The 24,666-nt window shown below is 41.0% G+C and overlaps 1 protein-coding gene across 1 annotated transcript in view; it reads right to left on the bottom strand.

Moving 5' to 3' along the window:
* The window catches only part of AOX1 (aldehyde oxidase 1), a 190,894-nt gene that overhangs the window by 141,889 nt on the left and 24,339 nt on the right, over window positions 1-24,666 (bottom strand). Inside the window, exon 4 of the mRNA XM_053471953.1 lies at window positions 385-493. Coding sequence (XP_053327928.1) covers window positions 385-493 — 109 coding nt within the window. The remainder of the gene's footprint in view (window positions 1-384; window positions 494-24,666) is intronic.

Genomic DNA, 24,666 nt, shown 5'->3' with positions numbered 1-24,666 from the left:
AGCAGGGAGAGTAATGGAAGGAGAATGAATTTCAAGAGAATTGTAGTAGAATTTCAAACTGAGGTCATAATAAACAAGTTGGGAAAATCTCCAATTCATCTGTTGTTCCAACTCTGATATTTTGCTTTCAGTTTTGCAATTCTCCTGCATGTTCCTGGAAATCCTCATCAATTCTTTGTTTAGTGAATAGACCCTAGAATGTTTTATGTGTTCAGGTTTAGGAGCTTAATATGTATTAATAAATTACATGTTTATTGTTGTTTAATCTAATTTATTCATAATTGTGTTTATTGTTAGGCCCCTACAAGCTATATTGTACCATAACCCTTAGCTCACTAGTTCCACTGTACAACAGGAACAGTTTACTCAATATTTTTATATTACCTGTACTGGATGCAGCCTGGTGGATGAGTTGCCAATTCCCTCTGTTGTAGTCACAGCAGCTTCATGTAGTGAACAAATGGGAAGCAAACAAGCCGTGGCTGGATAATGTCTTCAAATAGTGAAGGGTAATAAAGAAAGGAGAGACACGTGGAGCTAACAATAACATTTAAAATAATAATTATAAATAACTAACTAAAATAACACTTAAGACCATGCCATTGCATGTGGTTTCAAAACCAAAAAATGGGAATTAGAAACCTCTTTAAAAGGGACAGTTCCTATCTTAGACCCAAATCCCTTTGTCCCTCATTTTAACCCATATGTCTCTCTTTTCAAGTATATTTGGTGGAGATGAGGGCATTCCAGTGTTTGACAATCCTAAAATTAATATTCTTCATTCCATCTGTATAAGAGACATCTGATCTCCTTACATCTTTTTCTACATCAGTAGGTAGAAAAGCAGAAGGCAAAGTTTCAAATGTTCACAACTGTAAAGGGAACCAGGTAGACCATACTGTACCTGGGTGTCATTGCCATCTTCCCTGTTGTGAAAGCTGGCTACAAGAAGGGTAGCTACTTGTGTTCTCAGAATAATGTGTTCTCCTCTAGGGAACATCTCCCAAAGGACCATACCACAAGTCAGGATGTGAAAGAACACACACATTATTGCAACTGAGCATGGTTTATATTGCCACATTACCAGGGGAAGGGGAGTGTGTTATAGGTTCAAAGGCAGGGAGGATAATTTCTCCGCTGCTCTAGCAATATTCCCCCAAAGCTTCCAGATACCAAGCACAAAACAAGCAGCATTCAGCTCTTTAGCGATATTCCAATGGACAAAACCAGTCGCATTAGGTGACAAGCAGACAAACATTTATTAAAGCGAAAACAGAGGCTTTTATACACTGGAACATCAGATACAGTAACTGGCTAACACAATTAACTTAAAACAATGGTAAACGTGCAAGGAGTCAGTTCTCCATATGGTAGTCTTATTACTAGGTTGCAGCATACAATGGGAAAGGGGATGGTAGGTGACTCACAGGGGAACTTAATTAACTAGGGTTAAGATACCTGTACAGAAGCTACATAATTGTGTTAACAGTACTGAATTTCCCTTGGTTGGTAAAACAGGTTGCCCCCAGCCCACACATGATGTTACCCCCACAACCAGCATATCCCTGGATGCCTCTCAATGTGACCAATCTTCCCTCCCATGATCGGATGTTATTTGGAGGATCGTTAGCAAGTTAAAGTATTAGGGGACCGCAGCACATTTGCGATCTGCCCTAGAGTTCCACGGGAATTTCACGATCTCCCAGTCAAGTGCTAGAAGTGTCGGAAGCTGTAGATAGTGGCACTAGACCGCTCAGAATGGAAAAGTCATAAAATAGTCCAGCAGTCAGGAATTCCAATACAACCACAAAACCCAACCATCACGTGGGGGAATTATAGCCAATAAAAGTGAAATAGGACCAGTATCGGTCCTATTTCGGTCCTATTGGCCTGTTACAGAGTGATTTACAACAGGAACACAATTAACATATGACAGGATAATGGCAGTAGATGTTACACAAAACAGCACCAGACAATATTGGTGAATATACAACCTGGCATTTCAGACTGACACTGGGGATGAGGCTCCCAAAATCCGTAATAACTCCATGTGCTACTGGGGATGAGGTTCTGATGCTCCCCATTCTGGCATGTCAGACTGCCTCTGTGGATGAGGTTCTGGCATCCCAAATCCCTGCACTTTTGACTTCTGCCAAGGATGAGGCTTGTGCCTCTCATTACTGCTGGGGATTAAGATATGTGGCCCTGTATCCTGACATATCAGACTGCTGCTGGGGATGGGGTGCCAGTGTTTCACATCCCAGAACTTTCGTTGGTGGTTCTTCTGCCTTACACTTCTATATGCTTAAGTGGATGGGGTTCTGCTGTTTCAGATGCTGACTTGTTAGCATGCAATTAGAGTTCTCTAACTCCTTATCTCAATGCTTCTCCACTACCTGTGTGACTGCATCAATATTTGAATTGGGAATTGTCCTAAGCCAGGTAGACCTCCAGGACGATAAGCACCAGGTGAAGCAGCTTGATCGTGATATGGTATACTGCCATCGGTTTGGGCTCTCAAGAGGTTCCAGCCTTACTGCTATGGTTGGGAATTTACAGTCATTGCAGACCACAATCCCTTGGTCCCACTGATAAGGGTATCCAAAGCTGTTGTACTGGAGCTTGGCATCATATATAATTTTACCATGCAATACCGAGCTGGCAAGGACAATAAAAATGCAGGCTGTGCCGGCAAGAGGATCCCTGGCAAGGGAACTCTGCTCCTTATTGACTGGATAGGTGAATATTGTAACAGAACCCTGTCCCGTTATTGTGTTACAATATCGTTCTGATATGTTTTGCATGAGCTGTTCATTAGCAGATGTGTTCCTAGCCCAGCCTGTACTCCCTTCAGTTCTCCTAGGTGCCTATGTGACTACATTCAGATTTCCAAATTCAAATTGTTGTCATTGTTCTGTTTGGTATCTCCTTTAACATCCACCAAATAAGAAGAGCCTATTGGTTCCTGTGTCCTCTCTTCACAAGTATATTGGGCCCTCCAAGTGAAAGTTCTCTCCTCATGTTTAATGCCTTATTGGCAGAAGATAACAACAGGCAGTTCCATTTATGCTTTTGTGTTTTTACCAAGGCTACAGTAGTTCTGTTGCTTTTGTATTGTTGGGATATACTGTGAGCACTGAGTAGTCTTCTGCAGACCAGGTCCAGCAACTAAAGAGGCATAACCTAATTTTGGAACAAAGGGAGACACATAGTATTGATTTGCAGGAGTGACATAGCTAGGAATTTTTGTTTGAGCAGCTTTGAATTTAGATTTAGCTTGTGTATTCAAGACTCCAAGGAAGAATTAAGGAGGAAATACGTTATATCCCCTGAAATAGAATCTAAAGAGATGACACTAAACTCTGTAAAGTAATACAATGTGAGCAGGATATTACTTTGCTGCAGAGGGATTTAGATAGTCTGGGGGACTAGGCACACAAATGGCAGATTAAATTTAATGTAGATAAATGCAAAGTTATGCACTTCGGGGTAAGGAATGCACAAGCAACTTACACCCTAAAAGGTAGTGAATTAGGGATAACAAAAAAATGAGAAGGATTTGGGAATTGTGATAGACAACAAACTAGGAAACAATGTGCAATGACAGTTAACAGCTAAAGCTAGTAAGGTATTGTCATTTATAAGGGGCATCAATTTGCAGGATAAAAATATATTTTTGCCCCTTTATAAATCAATGGTAAGACCACACCTTGAATATGCTGTGTAATTTTGGGCACCTATTCTAAAGAAGTATATTATACCACTGGAAAAGGTGCAGAGGCGGGCTACAAAATTATAAAAGGAATGGAACACTTTAGTTATGAAGAAGGGTTAATTATTTAAATCTGTTTAGTTTAGAAAAACAGCACCTCAGAGGGGATATGATCGCATTATATAAATATATTCGGGGCCAATACAAACCATTGTGTGGAAATTTATTCATAAACAGGACTATGCATAGGACATGTGGTCATGCATTTAGACTAAAAGAAAGGAGATTTAGTCTAAGGCAAAGGAAAGGGTTTTTTACAGTTAGGACAATAAGGATGTGGATTTCTCTGCAGAGATAGTTTTATCAGTCTGTACAGACATTTAAACAACAATTGGATGAATACTTGCAAAAACATAATATTCACGGATATATTTTTTAAATTATGGGGAAACAGCTTCCTGATCCAAGGAGAGATCTGACTGCCTTTCTGGGGCAAAGAAGAATTTTTTTTTCCCTAGCACAAAAAGTGTTATACTGCTTTTAGTTCTAGTTTTTTTTTTATAATTATTCTTTATTAAATCTTTTAAGAAAAATTATAACAAACATCCAACAAACATGTAAGTAGGATTAACTTACATTATACATACATAATACAAAACTTATAATACATATAACATATATAACATGTATGACAAAGCTCTATGATAGATGGTCCTAGTGAAACCCTATATCTTTAAAGGGGGGACTTACATCTCTTGGTTAAGTAGGAAGGTTGAACTCTATTAAAGTGCAACTAGAAAGAGAAAAAGGAAACATTTCTTAAAAATCCACTAAAAAACATTGGTTCCAACTAGACCAGATCTTATTATAAGAAACTAGGTTATTTCGAAATAAATCTCTCTCTGAAGTGGCCTGAGTTTTAATTTGATTAACGATTTCATCCCGTGATGGACTATTTTGGGTTTTCCAACATCGCGCAATACAAATTTTACAGGCCAGTAGTATGTTAATTAGTAATATATTATTAAATTTAGATGTTTGTGGTAAGTCTAAATGAAACATAAAGGTCTGAGGTGACAAGCATATTCTAATACCTGTGCTTATTAGAAATAAAGAACAAACTGTTTCCTTAATAAAGTCAAGATTTTGGCATTCCCACCATATATGAAGATGAGTTCCTATTACTTCATTACACCTCCAACAAAGACCATTATTAGTGTTAAACATCTTACGAAGACTATGTGGAACCAGGTACCAACAATGTAATAGTTTGAAATGGTAAATTATATCTAGTTTGGAGATCTACAAATGGAATCACTGTTTGTCCCTCCATATTATCTGCGATATCCGATTTCCCTCTTTGTTTCCATCCCTGGATGTTTAAATCTCTGATGTTCATATTCAAAATTCCTATGGGGGATAATTCAGATAGGGCAGTTGATAAACCGTAATTTTTTTTAACTTTAAATACTACCTTTAGGATATCTTTCATTAAGAGACTTGATATACCTAATTTCGTTATCATTTTCTTATCAAGCCATATTAAGTTGAATGGATCTATATTATTATTCATACTTTTCTCAATGCTGTACCAGCCTAGATTATGTTTATATGTTTGTCTCCATGCCATTGCATGGGAAATATGCGAAACTTCATAAAGTCTATATAGGTCTGGATATCCTATCCCCTCCTGAGAGATGCCCCTCCTCAAAGTTTTAAAAAATAACGCTGAAAATCCATCAGGACCTGGTGCTTTCCCTGGTGTCAGATTATTTATAACATCTTCAATTTCTACGATGGAAAGGGATTGGTTCAGTACATTCGATTGTTCTTTTGTTATTTGAGGGAGATGTAATTTATCTAAGTAGGAAGATATTTGTTCTTCTGTTTTATTCAGACCGTCCAAATTACCGTATTTATCGGCGTATAACACGCACTTTTTTAACTAAAATTTGAAGCTGAAATCCTACCTGCGTGTTATACGCCGATAAATCCTAGAGCCAGTGGCGGAACTACCGGGGTCGCAGGGGTCGCAACTGCGACCGGGCCCTGGAGTTCTGCCAGTCAGGGGGGCCCAAGGGGTGCCGAGCGGTTGCTGAAGCCACCCTGACTGACAGAAATCCAGGACTCCTCTGCTGGTGGCCGTGGCCGCCGCCGCCGCCCCTGCCGCCTGCCTGCCTGCCTGCCTCAGCGCCGCCTGCCTCAGCGCCTCAACTCCTGTGTCGGAAGCGTGAGGCGTTTGTCTCGGGTGCCGGCGCTTCACGCTGGGCGCCGGCATATGACGTCAGACGCCGGTGCTCAGCAGTGAAGCGCCGGCACCCAAAACAAACGCCTCACGCTTCCAACACAGGAGTTGAAGGTAAGTGACCAGGGGGGGGTTAGGGAGAGAGAGGGGAGATCCTGAGAAGGGGGGTTAGGGAGGGAGAGGGGAGATCCTGAGAAGGGGGGTTAGGGAGGGAGAGGGGAGATCCTGAGAAAGGGGGTTAGGGAATGAGAGGAGATCCTGAGAAGGGAGGTTAGGGAGGGAGAGATCCTGAGAAGGGGGGTTAGGGAGTGTGTGTCTGAGTGTGTTTGTGTGTGTCTCTGAGTCTGTTTGTGTGTGTGTCTTAGTGTGTGTGTATGTCTTAGTGTGTGTGTGTGTGTGTGTCTTAGTGTCTGAGTGTGTGTGTCTTACTGTGTGTGTCTTACTGTGAATGTCTTAGTGTGTGTGTCTGAGTGAGTGTGTCTGAGTGTGTGTGTGTCTTACTGTGTGTGTCTGAGTGTGTCTTACTGTGTGTGTGTCTGAGTGTGTGTGTGTCTTACTGTCTGTGTGTGTGTGTGTGTGTGTGGTTTCCCAGATAGCAGTGATTCTGATGAAGTTTTTTTTGTTCATTTTTTTTGTTCAAAGAGGTGCTTTTTCTTTCATATTTGCCTTATAAGTGGTATAAATGTTATAATAAATGTTATAATGTAATAAATATTATTCCAACATTAAGTTCATAGCTTCCAAGTTAAAATTATTTTTTCTTTCTCAAATTTCCTTGTTAAAATGGGGGTGCGTGTTATACGCCAGTGCGTGTTATACGCCGATAAATACGGTATAGAGCGATTCATAATAGTTTTTAAAGGCATCTCCTATTTGAACCGGAGATAAGCAAATTTTGTCCTTAAAATTTATTTGTTTGATCCTATCATTTTGATTTTGAATTTTAAGTTTATTTGTTAACTCCCGAGAAATTTGATTATTACTGCAGTAGCATTTTTGTTTTAAACGAGTCATAATTTTGTCTGCGTTGAGTTGTAATTTAATTAATATATCTGCTTTAATTAATTTTATTGCTTCATATTTATCTTGATTAGGATTAATCTTGTTATCCCTTTCTGCTTTTGCTAATGCAATATGTAGGTCTGCTAGATTTTTCCCCCTAGATTTTTTAATCCATGAGGCTTTTTTGATTAAATGACCTCTTAGAAAACATTTCAATGCGCACCATAGGGTGCTCACTGAGGTTTCACCAGTGTCATTGTTTTCTAAGAATTGCTTAGTTAAAGTGCGAAGTTCTTTTTTATTCTCGTCTGATTTTATTATTTGCTCGTCTAGGCGCCATCTGAAACATTTTTTATAATTTGGGTTGTCTAAACTTTGAATAAAAACCAGTGCATGGTCAGACCAGGTAACGTTACCAATCAAAGAGGAGAAGCATCTCTCTAATGTTAATCCCGACATGAAAAAAGCATCTATACGTGAATATGATTTGTGAGGAGCTGAATAAAAGGTATAATCTGTTTCTTCTGGGTGCATAGTACGCCAAACATCATACAAGTTTTGTTTAGATAGTGAGGCTGTAAACATTTCAATTTTTTTTTTAATCTTTTGTCATATGCATCCGTGTTCTTTAATAATTTCCTATCTAAATTGAAATATTGGATACAATTTAAGTCTCCCCCTATGATTACTAAACCTTTTCCGATTTTCTCTAAGGTTTCCATTGAGTCATTAATAAATTTAGATGTTGATTCTGAGGGAGCATAAAGAGACATAAATGTATAGAAAATATCATTAATTTTGCATACTAAAATTAGTCGTCTCCCATCATTGTCGGATTCATGTATAATGTATTCGAATTTATTTTTATGAGATAATATAATTGCGACTCCTCTTTTCTTTTCCTTAATCATAGAGGATGTATAAATATAGGGGTATCTACGGTACCTCCACATTAGGGATTGTTGTTGTTGCCAGTGAGATTCTTGGATAAATGCAATGTCTATATTTTCTTTTAACAGAAGATCATAGAGAAAAGACCTTTTATATGGCGAGTTCAACCCTTGTACATTAATTGTTACTAATTTAAGGGTCATAGAAAGAGATTGTATAACAGATCTGTTCCGAGTAGACCGCTAACTTTCGCCAATTGAAATTTCATAGAGCTTAACAGACAAAAAATTCACAATTAACACTAAAACAAGCATTAAAACATACATTCTATCCCCAACATTTGGGAGGGAGTTGATTGCTGACCTCCCGTTATGGAGAAAAAATCCATAAGTTCTTGTTAACTGAATCAATGACCACAAAAACTTTCTTCAGACGGAGACAATGTAATCCTGAAAAGGTAATATTTTGTACCTTCTGAAGTCTTTACATGGAAAGAATGTTCAGAAAGGTATTAAGATATGACTGAGTTAAATAATGGCTTAGGATGAGAACATATCTCAACAAATGTCAATCACAAATGCGTGGAAGACAGCAGGATCATTCCACAAGGTCACTGAGTCTTAATGACCATGTCTTGTATTGAAGGCAGTCTTTCACTCATCTCCCTGTCTAATCCACATCAAGTTATGAACTCTTTTAAGGTTCTATATAGTGAAGATAGTGGGATCATGAAGAAGGATATATTATTCAGCATGGTAAGGTATATTTATTCTTAATGATGGCACAATTAAACTACTGTATTAAATGCGGGTCTTGGGCACAAACCAGAAACCAGCCACACCAGTAGAAAAGCAAAGGTAAACATAGTTTAGTAGAGTATCCTGGAATCTTTGGTAGAAACTTGAGGAACTGATGCCAGAGCCTTGAGGAACATAACTGGAAGCAATTTGAGGGTAAAGCAATGAGTTCCAGAAGTCCAGCCAAACATGGGTATGTTTACATAGCCAGGGCAGACCTATGATGGTGGAAGAATTATGGCTTTTAATTCCATATGGAGTAGTCCCACCACGACTAACATAAATTTCTACAAGGATTATCCCTGAGTGTGTCTTCCATAGAAGCTCTGGAACAGCCTTTATCTTGAGGCGTCAACCTATCCTAAGAACCCAAGCGTGCTTGATAAAAATCTGAGAATCTATGAAAGCTTGGATGGCTACATAGTATCCTTTAAAGCTAAATAAGATGGATGTAAGGATGTGGTTATTTGTAGCAGGAGAAAAAAAAATGTACTCTGTATGCAGCAAGACATCAAAGGAAACGTAGTGTTTCATGTTTAGAGGTTCAAACAGCGATCCAATTGTATTAACTCTTCAGTAGCCAATGGGTATGATTTTAACAAAATAATTTCTACCAAAAATAAACAAAAAGGAAGAAAGAACCCTAACTCTCACCCTACTTAGAGATGTAGATCCTTCTATATTCTTATGTGTTTTTTTTTTTTACTGGACATATCATTTGCTCTACTTTTATTGAGACCCTTTTGTCTGACCATGAATCCTGTGTGATATAATTCCAAGAACAAACAAAGATTTTTTATTCTTGTGCATATTTTCTTGAGCAAGAATATTTTGAGCACTGCAGTTCTCATAAGTGGACTGAATGTAAACTGGACTTTTTGCATTTTGAGCTTACAAAGCCATTTTTCACATAAACTGATCCACTTGTTATTGAACACACCACTTTGTACATTGATTGATTTGTTCTCTCTGTTAAGTAGGGTATTGTTCTTCTGTTTTTGGTGAGGGATTTGGCTTTCTTTTACAGAGTCATTGATATTTCTTGAGCTCATACCCAAATAATTGCTCTATACATATTCAAATACATGTTAATGTTTCATGTTGAGTGCTCCAAATTGTATTGTTTGTCTTCTAGACGGATGTAAATGTATTGTGTGACTGGGTATTAGCTGCTTATAACATTATGGCAACATGTGGAAAATGGGAGTGTCCACTCCTGCCACATTTGTGGCCAATTAAGCCCAACTTCTTACCTGAACTGCAGATTTCCCGCGCAGTCCCGCAAGGCTGCCCTCAAGTTGCTCCCTCACAATATCTCCGGAACAAGGCGGAGTCACGGGAAGTGACGTCACATCACGTGACTCCGTTTTGTTCCTGGGCGGAGCAAGAGAGGAGACACTGTAAGGGAGCAGCGAGAAGGCAGCCTTGCGGAACTGCGCGGAATTACCGGGACCCACAGGTACAGGCCTGACCTCCTGACCGCCCGCTCCCGCCCGCAACCCCAGCAAGACCCGCCTCCCAATGCAGTCCTCTACTTGGCAGTACCACTCCCCAGGCAATAAATATTATGTGGCTTATAGTTCCTACCTGTGGCTTTCTGATGTTGCTAGAGCTCTGCATTGTCCTTTTCACCATACTCTGATCAGTTTTTCTTCCTCCATGTATCTCTCGAGAACGATTGAAGGGTCATACTTTAACTGTGAATGCATTGTTTTAAACAACAAAAATATGCACCGACAAAGTATATTGTGATAGAACAAACTTGTAAGATGCCTTAATAATGTCAACAGCTTGGTCCTCTATGATCATACCTGGGAACTTGTGGGCTCTGGCTACCCAGAGCCTTACCTTGCGGGATGCAGTGGGCGCTCCCGCTGGGAAACAACCTGGGGTGTGCCCCTCTAGAGGGCTTCCTGCCGTGTGCCCCTCCAGAGGGCTTCCTGCCGTGTGCAACAATGGAGCTGTACTCAGCCCAAAGGTTATCTGGATCTGGCTCTTAGTCTTTTGTTTTATTTTTAAAGCTTTATTCATCAACTGTAACAAAGTACAGTATGAATGAATGTACAGAGTAGTCACAAGCAAAAAATTACTTTACAAGGTGATTGCAGCATTAAATAAGACCAGGCCTCGCTGAGAAACTAGAAGACAAGTGTTGAATAATTGTGGCAAGATGGTCCAGTTAGACATCAGAGGTACGTATAGACAATGAGTATACTACTCTGGGAACATATAAGCGGAGAATCACTGTACAAGGTGATTACAGTATTAAATAAGACCATTCCACAGTTAGAAACTAGAAGAAAAACGTGGAATAAGCATGACCGGTAGCCCAGTCATTCATCAAAGGCATGTAATGCCAACGAATATACCACTCTGGGAACCTATAAGATGCTGCAAGTAAAAGAACAATGTACCAATATAGCATTATTGTAACATCTGAAGTTGCATAATAAACCCAAAACAAAAAACACAAACCATATGTCCGCTTCCCTATGTCGTGTGTCCGCACGTCAGTTATGTAAGCGTTGTGTGGCTAATCCTCTACCAAGTCAGAAACCGTAAGAGTCAGCGTGTGTGGCATCCCAGGTCCTCAGAAACAAAACACCATCCTGTTGCAGAGTCCCTCTATGGCAACCCATTTCCTCCCCGTAGTAGCATCAAAAAGCCAAATGTGGGAGACTCGTGTCACAGACCCCAAGCCCCAGGTCCCGGTGCCCATATTAGGAACCGCATTCAACCATGCAAGTCAATGGAGCCCAGCTTTCTAATCACAGTGTGATTAGTAAAAATAAATAAAAAAATAAAATAAAATTAATAATAATTAGAAAAAAATAGTCAAAAAAACAGTAAAATGTAACAATAATTTCCCACTGATGTCACTATCAGGGGAACCTTCAAGTTGAAAAAAAAAATTAATTTTTTTTAAAAAAGGCAAAAAAAAATAAAATATATATATAAAAAATATATTTTTGTGAGCAAGTCCTAAAATTAGCACATTAGCTTAAAACAATTCTCGCATGGAAAGAGTTAAAATACTGGCATATTAAATGCCCATGGGGTGTCTACTTTTAAAAAATGTATGATTTGATGGGGTAAATTGAATTGGCCGGGTTCAACAATGTCCCAATTAACACGGGGGGAAGGATGGCCACACATCTAATTTCCAATTAGAGAAATGCACACATACCAAATGTGGCCTTTTAGTTCCCCCAAAAAATGACAAACCCATGCATGTGGGGTATCACTGTACTCAGGAGATGTTGCTGAACACATATTGGGGTGTCGTGTGACAGCGGCATATACCAGGAGCTGTAAATTCATATATAACATAGGTGTGTGTGGGAAAAATACACACAAAAGAATACTACTGCAAACTTTGAAAAAATTCTGGTGGTAAAATGTGTGCATGCAATGAGTTAAAATACCCTGGGGTGTCTAGTTTTCAAAAATCTATGGTTTTGTTGGGCACACTGAAATGGCCCGGATGTACCAAATAGGGCATGGGCAGTGGATCCCCAAATGCCAAAGTTCAACATTGAAAAATGCGCATGCCCCAATTGTGGCCCTTTTCCCCCCAAACAGCCAGGCAAAATCATTCATGTGAGGTATCGCTGTACTACGGAGATGTTGCTGAACACATATTGGGGTGTTTTATGATAGTGACATATACCAGAACCTTTTAATTCATACCTGAAGTAAAATGTGTGTGAAAAAACAAATGCAAAAAAAATTACTACCATAAAGTTTGACAAAGGCTGATGGTAGAATTAGTGCTTGGAAAGGGTTAAAATACTAGCATTTGGAATACCCTGGGCTGTCTAGTTTTCAAAAATATATGACTTGATGGGGTAAATTGCATTGGCCGGCTTCAAAGATACCCGAAATGACACATGGGGGGAAGAATTACCAGATTTGGAAAAAATGGCTTTGAAATAGCAAAACGCTAGCTGTACTTATTGCCCCAAAAACATAAAAACATTAGGTATTTCTAAACTCAGGACAAATAGTAGAATCTATTTAGCAGGTTTTTTCATTACCTTTTATAGATGAGTAAATTTTTCACCATATTTTATACTCTTTTTAATAGTAAATAATATGATACAATCAAAACACAACATCTAAAGAAAGCCCTTCTTGTCCTGAAAAAAAACAATATCCAATGTGTGTGGGTTCAGTAAACGGGAAAGAAGAAAATTACAGCTAAACACGAGCAGCGCAGAAATGTTAAAACCGCCATTGTCACGAAGGGTACAAAAAGTAAAATCAGCCTTTGTCACGAAGGGGTTAAAAGACTGGAGCAGCAAGACAGCAGGACCAATTTGAGAAAGCCCCAAGGCGAAAGGCGTTATTGGAGGATCACGGGGGGACTATTTTTCACTTGAGCATTGCATTTGGATTATGTGTTTTTATTTGTTATATTGTGTTTAAAATAAATACTGCAGTTTGCATATTTTACACATTTGGCATTACTGGCACGTACTGCATCCTCTGCACATATTGCTCAGTTTTGCACAGTACCATTTAAAGACTCATCCCCTACTGGATCCATTATTTTTTCCTGCTGCTATCTATATTTACGCTGGTGTTAAAGGGGAAGTGTTGTCCTCGGTTAGCGCAGCGTAGTCCACACCAGACCACGGGTGGGGGCCCTGGATCAGATCTTCACCAACAGATCGGTGTGTGATCCCAAATCACACATAGCGATTTCGATTTGAGTCAGTCACATTGGCTCCACTCATGTGAGTTGCATTTATTTGTGTTGCACACAGGTTGCACTATTATTTGTTTCTTTTATCTTTTATGTATATCCTGGATTCTGATCGTTTTTAACCCCAAAGGGGTAAGCTGTATCTCTTTATTTGCTTATTCGCTCCACTCACTGGGATGGGTTACACAATCTCTATTCTCTTTTGCAGGTGATATGTAGGCCCTATACGGTATCTTACAAAACATCTCCCTGTACATAGTGGACGGGATAGAAGCCCTCATCTGATTGTAGGCCCCAAGTAAGGAGGGAATCTTTAAATTAGGAAAATGTCCCAACCAATGTTTAATGCCCGTGGACACCGTGTTATGGTCTATGTGTTGTTGTATCCGTTAAAGAATTGCTAAAATTGAGTATCCCACCTCCTGAGCAGTGTCAATCAAGTGTGACCAGTCACTGTCACCGAATTCACTGATTTGTGTATATATAAAGTGTCTAATTTGGATTAGTTTAATGTATCTTATACCCCATTGTGACCAGCATAGAAAAGAGGTGGTTGCCCTGCCATCCTGGAACCCAAGGTTCCTCAAAAAGGGCAAGAACATAGAGTGATCCACAGACGACAGGCGTATTTTACGCCAGGCCCTAACAGTATTGATCAATAAGGGGTTTGCCCGGATTCCTTTCATAGTCTGTCCTAGAGGTGTATGTAATAAATCTATAAGATTTAGCCCCGGGCTCACTGACTGGTCCATAGAGGGTATTGTATATCTAGAGTTATCCAGTATCCAGTCTAGAGCCAATCTGTAGAGGGCTGCCAAATTGTAGTCCCTGATATTGGAAATGTTTAACCCACCCTGATTACTGGGCTGTTGTAGCTTAAGAAAGCTGTTTTTTTATTATTCCACAGAAACCCCGTAATTGCCTTCTTCAACACCACACAATCCCTGCGTCTTAAGAAAAGAGGGAGAACCTGTAGAGGGTAGAGCAATCAGGGAAAACTCACCATTTTGAAAAGGGTGACCCTGTCCATATAAGAAAGAGTTATGGAGCCCCAAGCTTTTAATTCAGTGATGATAGTATGTACAATGGGTCTGAAATTAATGGTGTAAAGCTTGTGAATGCATTTAGGTATGGTCATACCCAAATACTTAATATTAATGCCGTCCAAATCAGCTGCGTTTGTGGCATGGTAGGAGGTGTAGTGCGTTTTATTAAGGTATAGAGCGGTGGATTTGTCATAATTAATTAGGAGGCCGCCAACCAAACACTCAAGGATTGAGTAAATAATGGGCCAGTCTGTGCACGGATTCGCCACAAACAGTAAAATGTCATCTGCGAAAGCAGATTGAGTAACAATGTTAAATGCCCCCAAGCGGTAAAGAACGGTCTATGAGACAGAGATCTAGTGCAATGTTAAAAAGCAGGGTGAGACAGAGGGCAGCCCCGATGGACCCCTCGCCCAATCGGGATAGGTGCCGAGCTAATCCCATTCATAGATATCACCATCTTCGGCCTAGAATAGAGGTTCCTAAAGAACCCAAGAAAATTCAGGCCAAAATACCTAACTTCCAATATTCTCACTTTGCGTGGCCATGTGATGGAATCAAAGGCCTTATGGGTGTCCAGACTAATTAAAGTGTAGTGGTATGTATAACCGCAGTGAGTGCCTTACGTACGTAGAACTGGGCTGTGGGACCGAGTGAAACCAATTTGTGTGTCAGATAAGATGGATGGGAAAATAGAGTGTAGGCACAAGGCAATAATTTTGGTCAGAATCTTAATGTCAGTGTTGAGCAAAGTAATGGGACATCTGTAAATCTGTGTCCTTATTCAGTTTAGGATGTAAGATAGTTTTAGCCTCCAGCAAGAGAGTAGTGTCAAGTTGGTCTAGATAGATTGTATTATAGAGCGATGATAGGGTGGGCACCAAATCAGCTTTCAGGGATTTCTAATATTCCAATGGGAAAACATCAGGGCCTGGGGATTTGGCATTGGACAGGGACATTATAGTGCGAGTCAATTCTATTTGTGAAAAGGGCGCATTAAGCCTGTCTCATTGTTCATTAGTGAGTTTTGAGAGCCTTGCCTTCTGTAAGAGTATAACCCCCCTCGAATGATCGCATGCGTAATTTAAGAATTTTAGGTGGAGGACTCCTTATTTTAACGCTACGTACCAACAATCTACCAGCTTTGCCTCCCCATTCGAAGAGGTGTTCTTTAGTGTATTCAATTTGACATGTATCTTTTTCCGTTAAGAAAGTATTCAATAAGTGTCTCACTGAATTGTATCTGACTTTGTCGGGTTCTGAGTGTGTGTTAAAAAAATTAGTTTGACTCTCATGCAGTTCCCCCAATAAGACCCTATATTTTGCGTTCCACTCTGATTTTTGTTGTGCAATGCATTGGATAATATGACAGCCTTAGATGTATTCCATAGTAGCATGGGGTCATCAACATGCGCTATATTATTGTCTATAAAGTTCGCCCAAGACGTTTTTAGGAATTGTGTAAAGTCAAGGTTGTAATGCAGATAAGTTGGGAACCTCCAGTTAGGAGTGTATTTGGAAGTGTATGAGCTAGATAGCGTAAGAGTAAACAGAGCGTAGTCTGTCAGTAGAATGGGGTATATTAGAGGACTGCATTGGGAGGCGGGTCCCGCGGGTCCGGTGGGTCCCGTGGGACCTGCCAAAAAACTTGCTGGCGCGGGCGGTCTTTCTGGGGCTGCGGGCGGGAGCGGGCGGTCATGCACTGTACCTGCGGGTCCCGGTAATCGCGCGCAGTCCCGCAAGGATGCCTTCTCGCTGCTCCATTACAGTGTCTCCTATTTTGCTCCGCACTTCCTGTGACTCCGCCTTGTTCCTGGGCGGAGCAAGAGAAGAGACGCTGTGAGGGAACAACTCGAGGGCAGCCTTGCGGGACGGCGCGGGAAATCTGGTAAGGAGGCGGGCGTGATTGGCCACAAATGTGGCGGGAGTGGGCGGGATTGGCCACAAATGTGGGAGTGATGTGCGTATTCCCTCGAGTTGCCATGTAACAATCTCCATGGGTCTAAAAGCTGTAAATTACTTGAAGGAAACATAACACCTTCCGTCTATGCAGTCTGTAATCGTCTGGAGTTGGCTGTGGAGTCTAGCGAAGCGTCTGCCACAGTGTTGAAGTCACCCCCTACAAGCAAACGTACAGAGCAGTCACCTACTACTTTTTCAAAACGAGAAACAAAAAATGATTTGTTCGGCACATTCGGGCATAAATGTTCACCAACTTAACCCCTTAACGACAATCCACGTACATGTACGGGGTTGCCATGCAACGAGATAACGACAATGCCCGTACATGTACGGGCTGCCGTTAAATAGCTGCATCGCCGCGATAGCGGCATTTTCGCCACGATCGGCGGCTTTGCAGCATCCACGGAAGCCTCACAAGTGAGGCTGACCGTGGATCCGGGGAGGAAAGCCATCCCCGGAAGAAAAATGGCCGTCGCCGCTCCGATCATCAAAGATCGCGGCGGGCTAAAACAGCTTAGGAAGCGTTCGGAATCGCTTACTAAGCATAAACTGTGTTGCTGACATGCCTCGATATCGAAGCATGTCAGTAACACTATCCCCCTACCCCGATAGCCTTGTGATTGCTCCGAGGAGCAGTAAATTTATTCCTGAAGTACAAAGTGTGTGTAAAAAAAAAAAAAAAATACAAAAAAATTTACTACCATAAAGTTTCACAAAGGCTGGTGGTAAAATCAGTGCATGGAAAGGGTTAAAATACCAGCATTTCAAATACCTTGTCTAGTTTTCAAAAATATATGATTTGATGGGGTAAATTGCATTGGCCGGCTTCAAAGACACCCGAAATGGCACATGGGGGGGGAATTACCAGATTTGGAAAAAATGGTTTTAAAAAGGCAAAACGCTACCTGTACTTATTGCCTCATAACGTGCAGAAAAAAGCAAAAAACATATACACATTGGGTATTTCTAAACTCAGGACAAATTGTACAATCTTTTTAGCAGGTTTTTTCATTAGTTTTTGCAGATGGGTAAAAGTTTTTTGTTTAAAAACTGAGAAAAAGTAATTTTTTAACAAAAAATACCCATATTTTATTATTTTTTTAGTAAATTAGATGATATGATAAAATTAATGGTATCTAAAGAAAGCCCAAAAATATACCGTATTTGCTCAATTATAAGACAAGGTTTTTTTCAAAGCAAATGCTCTGAAAAATACCCCTCGTCTTATAATCGGGGTCGTCTTATAATCAGACCTCAAATAGGTCTGACTATGAGACGACTAAGATCCAGATCCCCCGCAGCTACAGGGGACCTGGATCCTCCTGTCTTGGAAAGCTTGGAAAGCTTGGAAAGCCCTTGCCACTCCTTGGTGGGGAGAATCAAAGAGTTCCGCCTTGCTGTCCCACACGATTCGTAGTTTAGCTGGATAAAGTGTTGTACATTTTATGTTCCTAACCGCCAGGTCTTTACATAGGTGTGTAAATTCCTTCCTTTTAGTCGAGCGATGTATGAGGTAGTCCTGGAATATTAAAATGTTGTGGCCTTGGAAAGGCTGTTTTGGCGGTAGGCTTGCTTCTTTGTGAGGGAAATGAAGAAATTTTGCAATGACCGCCCTAGATCTTTGAGATTTTCAGGTGTCATTGGCCCAGGCAGTGTGGTCTCTCAATGTATAGCCGATTATGAGGGTGTGTTAGGCCCAGTGCCTCAGGGAGCCATTGTTGCAACATCTGGGATAAGTTTTGCTGCAGCAAATGCTCCGGGATGCCCACAAACCTGAGGTTGTTTCGTTGTAATCTATTTTCCAGATCATCAACTTTGGTTTGGAGTTCTTGAAGCATAGCACTTTGGTTCTGTAATTGCGACTGTTGTGTCGCTAAAGTATCATCCATTTTGTTTTGGACATTTTCCAGGTCATCGGTCTGGCCTGTGTTCCTGTTTATTGAAGCAATGGCAGTGTCAATAGACTGCCTAAGCTCCACGAAACAGGCATCGATTAGAGGCATTAGAGTCCTGGTGACCGCCAGGGCTGGTTCTGTTGTATGCGGAGCCGCTTGGCTGGAGTGTCTAGTTAGGGAGTCAATATGAGCTCAAATGATGGTTCCCTAAGTTGGGTGGAGAGGATTTTATCCAGTTTGTGCATCTTGTTTGATTTATTGTCATGGTGTTTGGAGTTTGTTTTCGTAGAATAATTCATGTATTTTTCCATAGCGGCAGATATGCGATGGCGGGCGTGTGAGGGGGCGAGGACTGTTCCCCATAAAAAGGTGTTAAAACATACAAAGTAGGTTTATGAAGAGTCAAGAAGTATGGTGATGCTGTAGATATTCACGGCGTACTTTATCTCCACTTGAAGAACAGAGAGAGAAAAAAGAAAAGCAAAAAAGAAAAAAACAAAAAGTGTGTGTATATGTATATATATGTATGTATGTGTGTGTGTGTGTGTGTGTGTGTGTGTGTGTGTGTGTGTATATATATTGATCTCTCTCCAAGATAGATAGCTAGATATATATATATATATATATATATATATATATGTATATATATATCTTGGAGAGAGATCAATTAGGTTATATGTAGTGATCCTCGCAGGAAAATTGAGCCAACTCTTTCTTCCAAGATGTGAGGAGCGTCGCATAAACCGCAGGGGCCTAAACAAAATGGAGCCTTGCCCAACGCGGGCCCAAACGGCAACTCACCCCCGCACCAGCCTCTCGCTGATCGATCCCCTCGGAGGTGATGGTTCTTGTGAGCACGCTCCTCTCACCCGGACGAGCAGCGGACGTTACTGCAGAGCTCCGTGGCTCGAAAAAATGCACCGCCAGCCGCATCCCCCGATCTGCGGAGGATCCACTGACGTGCCTCACGCCACGTTGCTTCCACTCCACCGGGCTTGCAATGACGTGTCCAGAACCTTGAACCCCCCTAATGAAGCGGAGTTTTAAAGTCAGACCTCTGTTTAAGGTCCCATTCTAAGACAACCTCTAATATAAGAGGAGGGGTATTTTTCAGAGCATTTGCTCTGAAAAAATCTCATCTTATATTTGAGCAAAAACAGTAGGTAAGTAAACTTAAAGTAGACAAAGCTCCAGGGCCAGAAGAGATGAACCCATGGTCAGACCATGTCAGACCAATTTAATTGCATTCTATGATGTTGTGAGTAAATGTGTAGATCATGGTGTTGCTGTAGATGTTGTCTATTTAGATTTTGCAAAGGCACTTGACACTGTTCCACACCAGCGGTTATTGTATAAGCTAGGACAAATTGGTCTTGGAGAAAATGCCTGTGTTTGGATTAGAAATTGGTTTAGTGACAGGGTGCAAAGAGTTGTTGTTAATGGTAAATTCTCAAGCTGAACAACCGTGGTAAGTGGGGTGCCTCAGGGTTCTGTCTTGGGTCCAGTTCTCTTTAACTTATTTATTAATGATCTTGCAATAGATATTGGAAGTCAATTGTCTGTTTGCTGATGACAGAAAATTAGGTAAGGTTATAAAGTCTGACCAGGATGTAGCTTATCTTCAGAATTATTTGGACAAACTAGGGGACCGGGCAAATAAGTGGCAGATGAGATTCAATATAGATAATTGTAAGGTTGTACTTTGGTACCAAAAATAAGCATGCAACTTACACTCTAAAGGGCATTGCATTGGGAATAGCAGAAAATGAGAAGGACTTAGGTATAATTGTAGACCATAGACTTAGCAACAAAGTGCAGTGTCAGTCAGCTGTCGCAAAAACCAGTAAGGTATTAGCATGCATAAAGAGGAGTATTAAATCACATGATGAAAATATAATTTTACCTCTTTATAAAGCTATGGTGAGGCCTCACCTTGAATATGCAGTACAGCAGAAGCAAAAGAACCAATATCAGAACTACTGGAAAATCTATATATCAAAATCAAAAAAGATTTGGAATCTAATACCCAGAAACTAAAAGAGGATATCTCCCATCTATCTAACTCCTTAACTGCTCAAGCAGAAATACTCAGCAAAATCCAAGAAGAGAACACAAACCTACAACTACAAAATACTACAAAATTCAGAATTAAAAAATGATGGAAATTAAACGTATTAACTTGGAAGACTGCATAAGAAGAAAAAATATTCGTATTGGAGGAATACCTGAAACAATTGGCAACCAGGAACTTTATACTTTTTTATACAATTTATAAAGACAGAAGAAATGTGACTCTATCCCTTTGAGAGATACTATAGAATTCCAAAGCCAAGAAATATAGCTACATTCGCCCCAAGAGATGTTCTAGTGAGGTTTACAAATACATGGGTTAAAGACACTATTATGCAAGAGCTAAGGAAACATCCCCAGAAAATGGGAAACTACACAGAATTGCAGATGTTTCAAAGACATATCAGCTGTGACAAGACAAGAACAGAAAAATTATACAGAAGCCACTTCAATTTTACGAAAATCTTAGCTGCGCAACCCATTGCTCCTCGAGAGAAACCAGTAGCTAAATGTTTTGGTTCCTGAAAATGTACCAAAATGCAAAAGTGGCAGGCCATCCTAGCACAAATGAGATTATTTGGTTGGTCTCCTGCCTTTTCTGGTTGCCTAGCCTTCGATGTGAAGTTCCCTCCTTTATTGCCACATGCCATACCTGTGCATCTCAAGACATCTTCCAGTAAGACTCCTCCACTCCAACCCATAGCCAATGGAGAATGCCCCTGGACACATCTGTCCTTGGATCTCACTGTTGACCTGCCCGCCTCTCGAGGTCACACTGTTATCCTCATGGTTGTCAAACATTTCTCTAAAATGTCCCATTGCATACCTCTCAAAAAGTTGCCTACAGCTCAAGATTTGGCCTTCAATTTTGCACAGAAGACCTTCTGCCTTCACGGTTCACCCAAGGAGATAGTCTGCGATTGTAGGAGCCAGTTTCTTCCTAGATTCTGGTGAGCCTTCTGTAGCCAATCAAACTATCCTTCTCCTCTGCCTACCACCTGCAATCCAATATTGCCGTGGAATGTCCTAAACCAGCTCTGGAGCAATACCTCCGCTGCTATGTCTTGGACCACCATAATAATTTTTCAAACCTATCACCTTGGGCAGAGTTCGCACACACGAGCGCTGTCAATTACTTGTCTCAGATGTCCCCATTCTTAGCCAATAACGGGTTTCAGCCTTTTCTGTTGCCCGATTTGTACATGCCACAAAACATTCTAGCTCTAGAACTTAGTTGCCTACGCTCTTGATCTACTGGTAAATATGTGCATCTCCAACGTGTTTTACGTCTCACTCCTGAGACTCCTGAGACTACTCGTCTTCACCTTGTGCGAGTTGACAACCATGAGGAATATGAAATATGTAGTATTCTTGGCGTCATTTTAAAATTCGCCCCAGGTGGCATTTTGCCTTGGGCCGGCCCTGCCTATGAGATGTATTTCTCACAAAAATACTCTTATTAAATTAATTTATATGTAATATTATGTGCCACAAAGACTGTTTTGTATTCTAATGAATAATGGAATCATGCATATATGGAGGTCCTGTCCAAAAATAAACTCTCTGTTGATTCAAATGTATGACATAATGAAACAGTTACCTGTTATGCTAGTTACCTTTAGCATACCTCCCAACACTTCAAAAATAACCCACACATTGAATTGAATTCCCACAAGGCTCAGCCAGACATACTGCTTCCATGATGCTGGCTGAGCATCATGGGAAGTGCAGTCAACAGAAAAGCTGCAGATGTTAGCTGTGAACTACAATTCACATGATTCTCAGACCAGCCAGGTGTCCACCATAATGCTGGCTGAGTATCATTGAAAGAGTAGTCAACAGCAGCAGAGATTTTTTTAAATTAAGAAAAAGGCTAATGTTAGCCTCCCTCCCAGCCTTTACATACACTGCTCCCTTATCACTACGCGCCGGCTATTGATGCAGAGCGCGGGAGTACGATGTCATATCCCTGCGCTTGGCATTATTTTCCGGTGCATAGTGATTAGGGAGCAGTAAAGCACGGTCCCTAGTGACAGACCTCGCGCCCCCTAATGTTGAGCCAACTAGAGGGAGATTGTGATATCCCAACTAGTCCTGCAGGCTGCAGCTGCTGAGTGAGCGGCTGTGCTCCCCCCTGCAGCTGCACCCGAAGTGAGTACCGCTCTCACCTCACCCTTCCTCCCCCCCTGCAAAGCAGGACAGAGGTAGGGATAGGCGGGACAGAGTCCCCAAATTGGGACAGTTGGGGGTCATGCTTTAGAACCACAATTGGCACTTTCAGGCCACATTCAGAAGAACATGCCCCTCCATCCATTAAAACTTACTAAATTATAAATATATTCTAGACTTGTGCACAAAGCCCAAAATCATTTCAGGTGTATGTTTTGTTTTTGTCCAATTTGTTTTCGTACAAGAAAAATGTTGGAAATTGTTAAAATAGCAGCATTTGAAAAGATGTCCCAAATAAGATTCCAATTTGATATATGCGCACCTCCCAAATGTGGCCTTTTAGCCCCCACCCAGGCATGGGTGGTATCACTGCTGAACACATATTGGGGTGTTGCTTGGCAGCGACACATACCAGGAGTAGACTGTGTGTGGGGGGGGCCACAAAAAATTATGACTACAAACATTGACAAAGGCTGGTGGTAAAATGTGTGCATGGAAAGCGTTAAAATACCAGCATTTGAAATACCCTAAGATGTCTATTTTTAAACATTTATGGTTTGATTGGGTAAACTGAATTGACTGGCTTCAAAGATGTTTCAAGTAGGACATCAAGTTGAAAAACTGAATTGTGCCAAATGGGGCCTTTTACCTCTAAAACAACCCAACAAAACCATGCATGGGTGGGATCACTGTACTCCAGAGAGGTTGCTGAACATATATTAGGGTGTTGTGTGACAGTGACATATACCAGGAGCTGTAAATTCATACCTAAACTAATGTGTTTGAAATAGTTAAACTATGAGCATGTGAAATACCCTGAGGTGCCTAGTATTCATATATATATATATATATATATATATATATATATATATATATATATGGTTTGATGTGGTAAACTAAATTGGCCGGTTTCAAACATGCGCCAAATAAAACATGGGGCAAGTATGACCAGATTTTTAAAAAATGGTTTTGAAATACCAATATGCTACTTGTACTTATTGCCTATAACTTGCAAAAAAAAACATTGGGTATTTCTATACATATTAGAATCTATTTAGCAGGTGTTTTCATTAACTTTTGTAGTTGAGTAAAATATTTTGAAAAAAGTCAGAATAAATTTAAAATAAAAGTCAGAAAAGCCCTTTTTTTTAGTAAATTATGCAATATGATCAAAACGATGGTATCTAAAGAAAGCCCTTCTTGTCCTGAAAAAAAAATAAAAAACTTGTGTGGCTACACTAAATGAGTGAGGAGAAAATTACATCTAAACACGAGCAGCGCAAAAGTAAACAAAAGTAAAAAACAGCCTGGTCCTTAAGGGGTTAAGCCATTTCAGTAATACATTGAGACTATTGTACAAAATTATCATTATCAAACTAATTTTCTTACTATTATTTCCTCTAGCAACATTTTGAACCTCTGGTGCACCCACATTTGGGTGCTACAATTTCTAGGACACTCATCATCATTTTAGCTGAGGTTGAACTGTAGTCCACAAAAGCTCACCTGTTATTTTTTTTTCGAAAATCAAAACTATTACCGTATTGGCTCGAATATAGGCGGCCTATATTCGGGGTCTAGCGCCCGACGCCCAGGACATGCAGTTCCGGGCGCCGGGCAGGCAGCAGGGTTAGGATACAGTTCCCCCGCAGCAGTGCAGGGGACCTGTATCCTACTCTCTGATAGGCTCAGACAGCCTCCCCTGCCAGCACTTCCCACGGGGGGAGTGCCGGCACGGGAGGTTGTCTAAGCGCATCGCGCAGACGTTCACCGGCAGCAGCGTTGCGCGTAAACAGCCCCCGCTGCCAGCACGTCTGCACGATGTGCTTTAACAATCTCCCTTGCCGGGAATTCCCACGGGGGCGCATCGCCACAGCCGGTGAACATCCGCACGATGCGTTTTTCCTCTGCACCCAAGACTTACCAGAGCAGACTCCCGGGTGTCTTGCGGGGCCGGCGGGGGACATCTACGCAATACGCGTATACAACTTCCGGTGCCGGCACATCCGCTGAGTGCCAGCACCGGAAGTTGTATACGCGTATTGCGTAGATGTCCCCCGCAAGACTCCCGGGAGTCTGCTCTGGTAAGTCGGGGGAAGAGGAGGAGGACAGTGGCAGCATATCTCGGGGGGGAGGACAGTGGCAGCATATCTCGGGGGGGAGGACAGT

This window comes from Spea bombifrons, chromosome 7 (assembly GCF_027358695.1).
Source record: "Spea bombifrons isolate aSpeBom1 chromosome 7, aSpeBom1.2.pri, whole genome shotgun sequence".
Classification (NCBI taxonomy): domain Eukaryota; kingdom Metazoa; phylum Chordata; class Amphibia; order Anura; family Pelobatidae; genus Spea; species Spea bombifrons.
The sequence above is the reverse complement of the archived record's forward strand: the minus strand, read 5'-3'. Positions and strand labels throughout refer to the sequence as shown.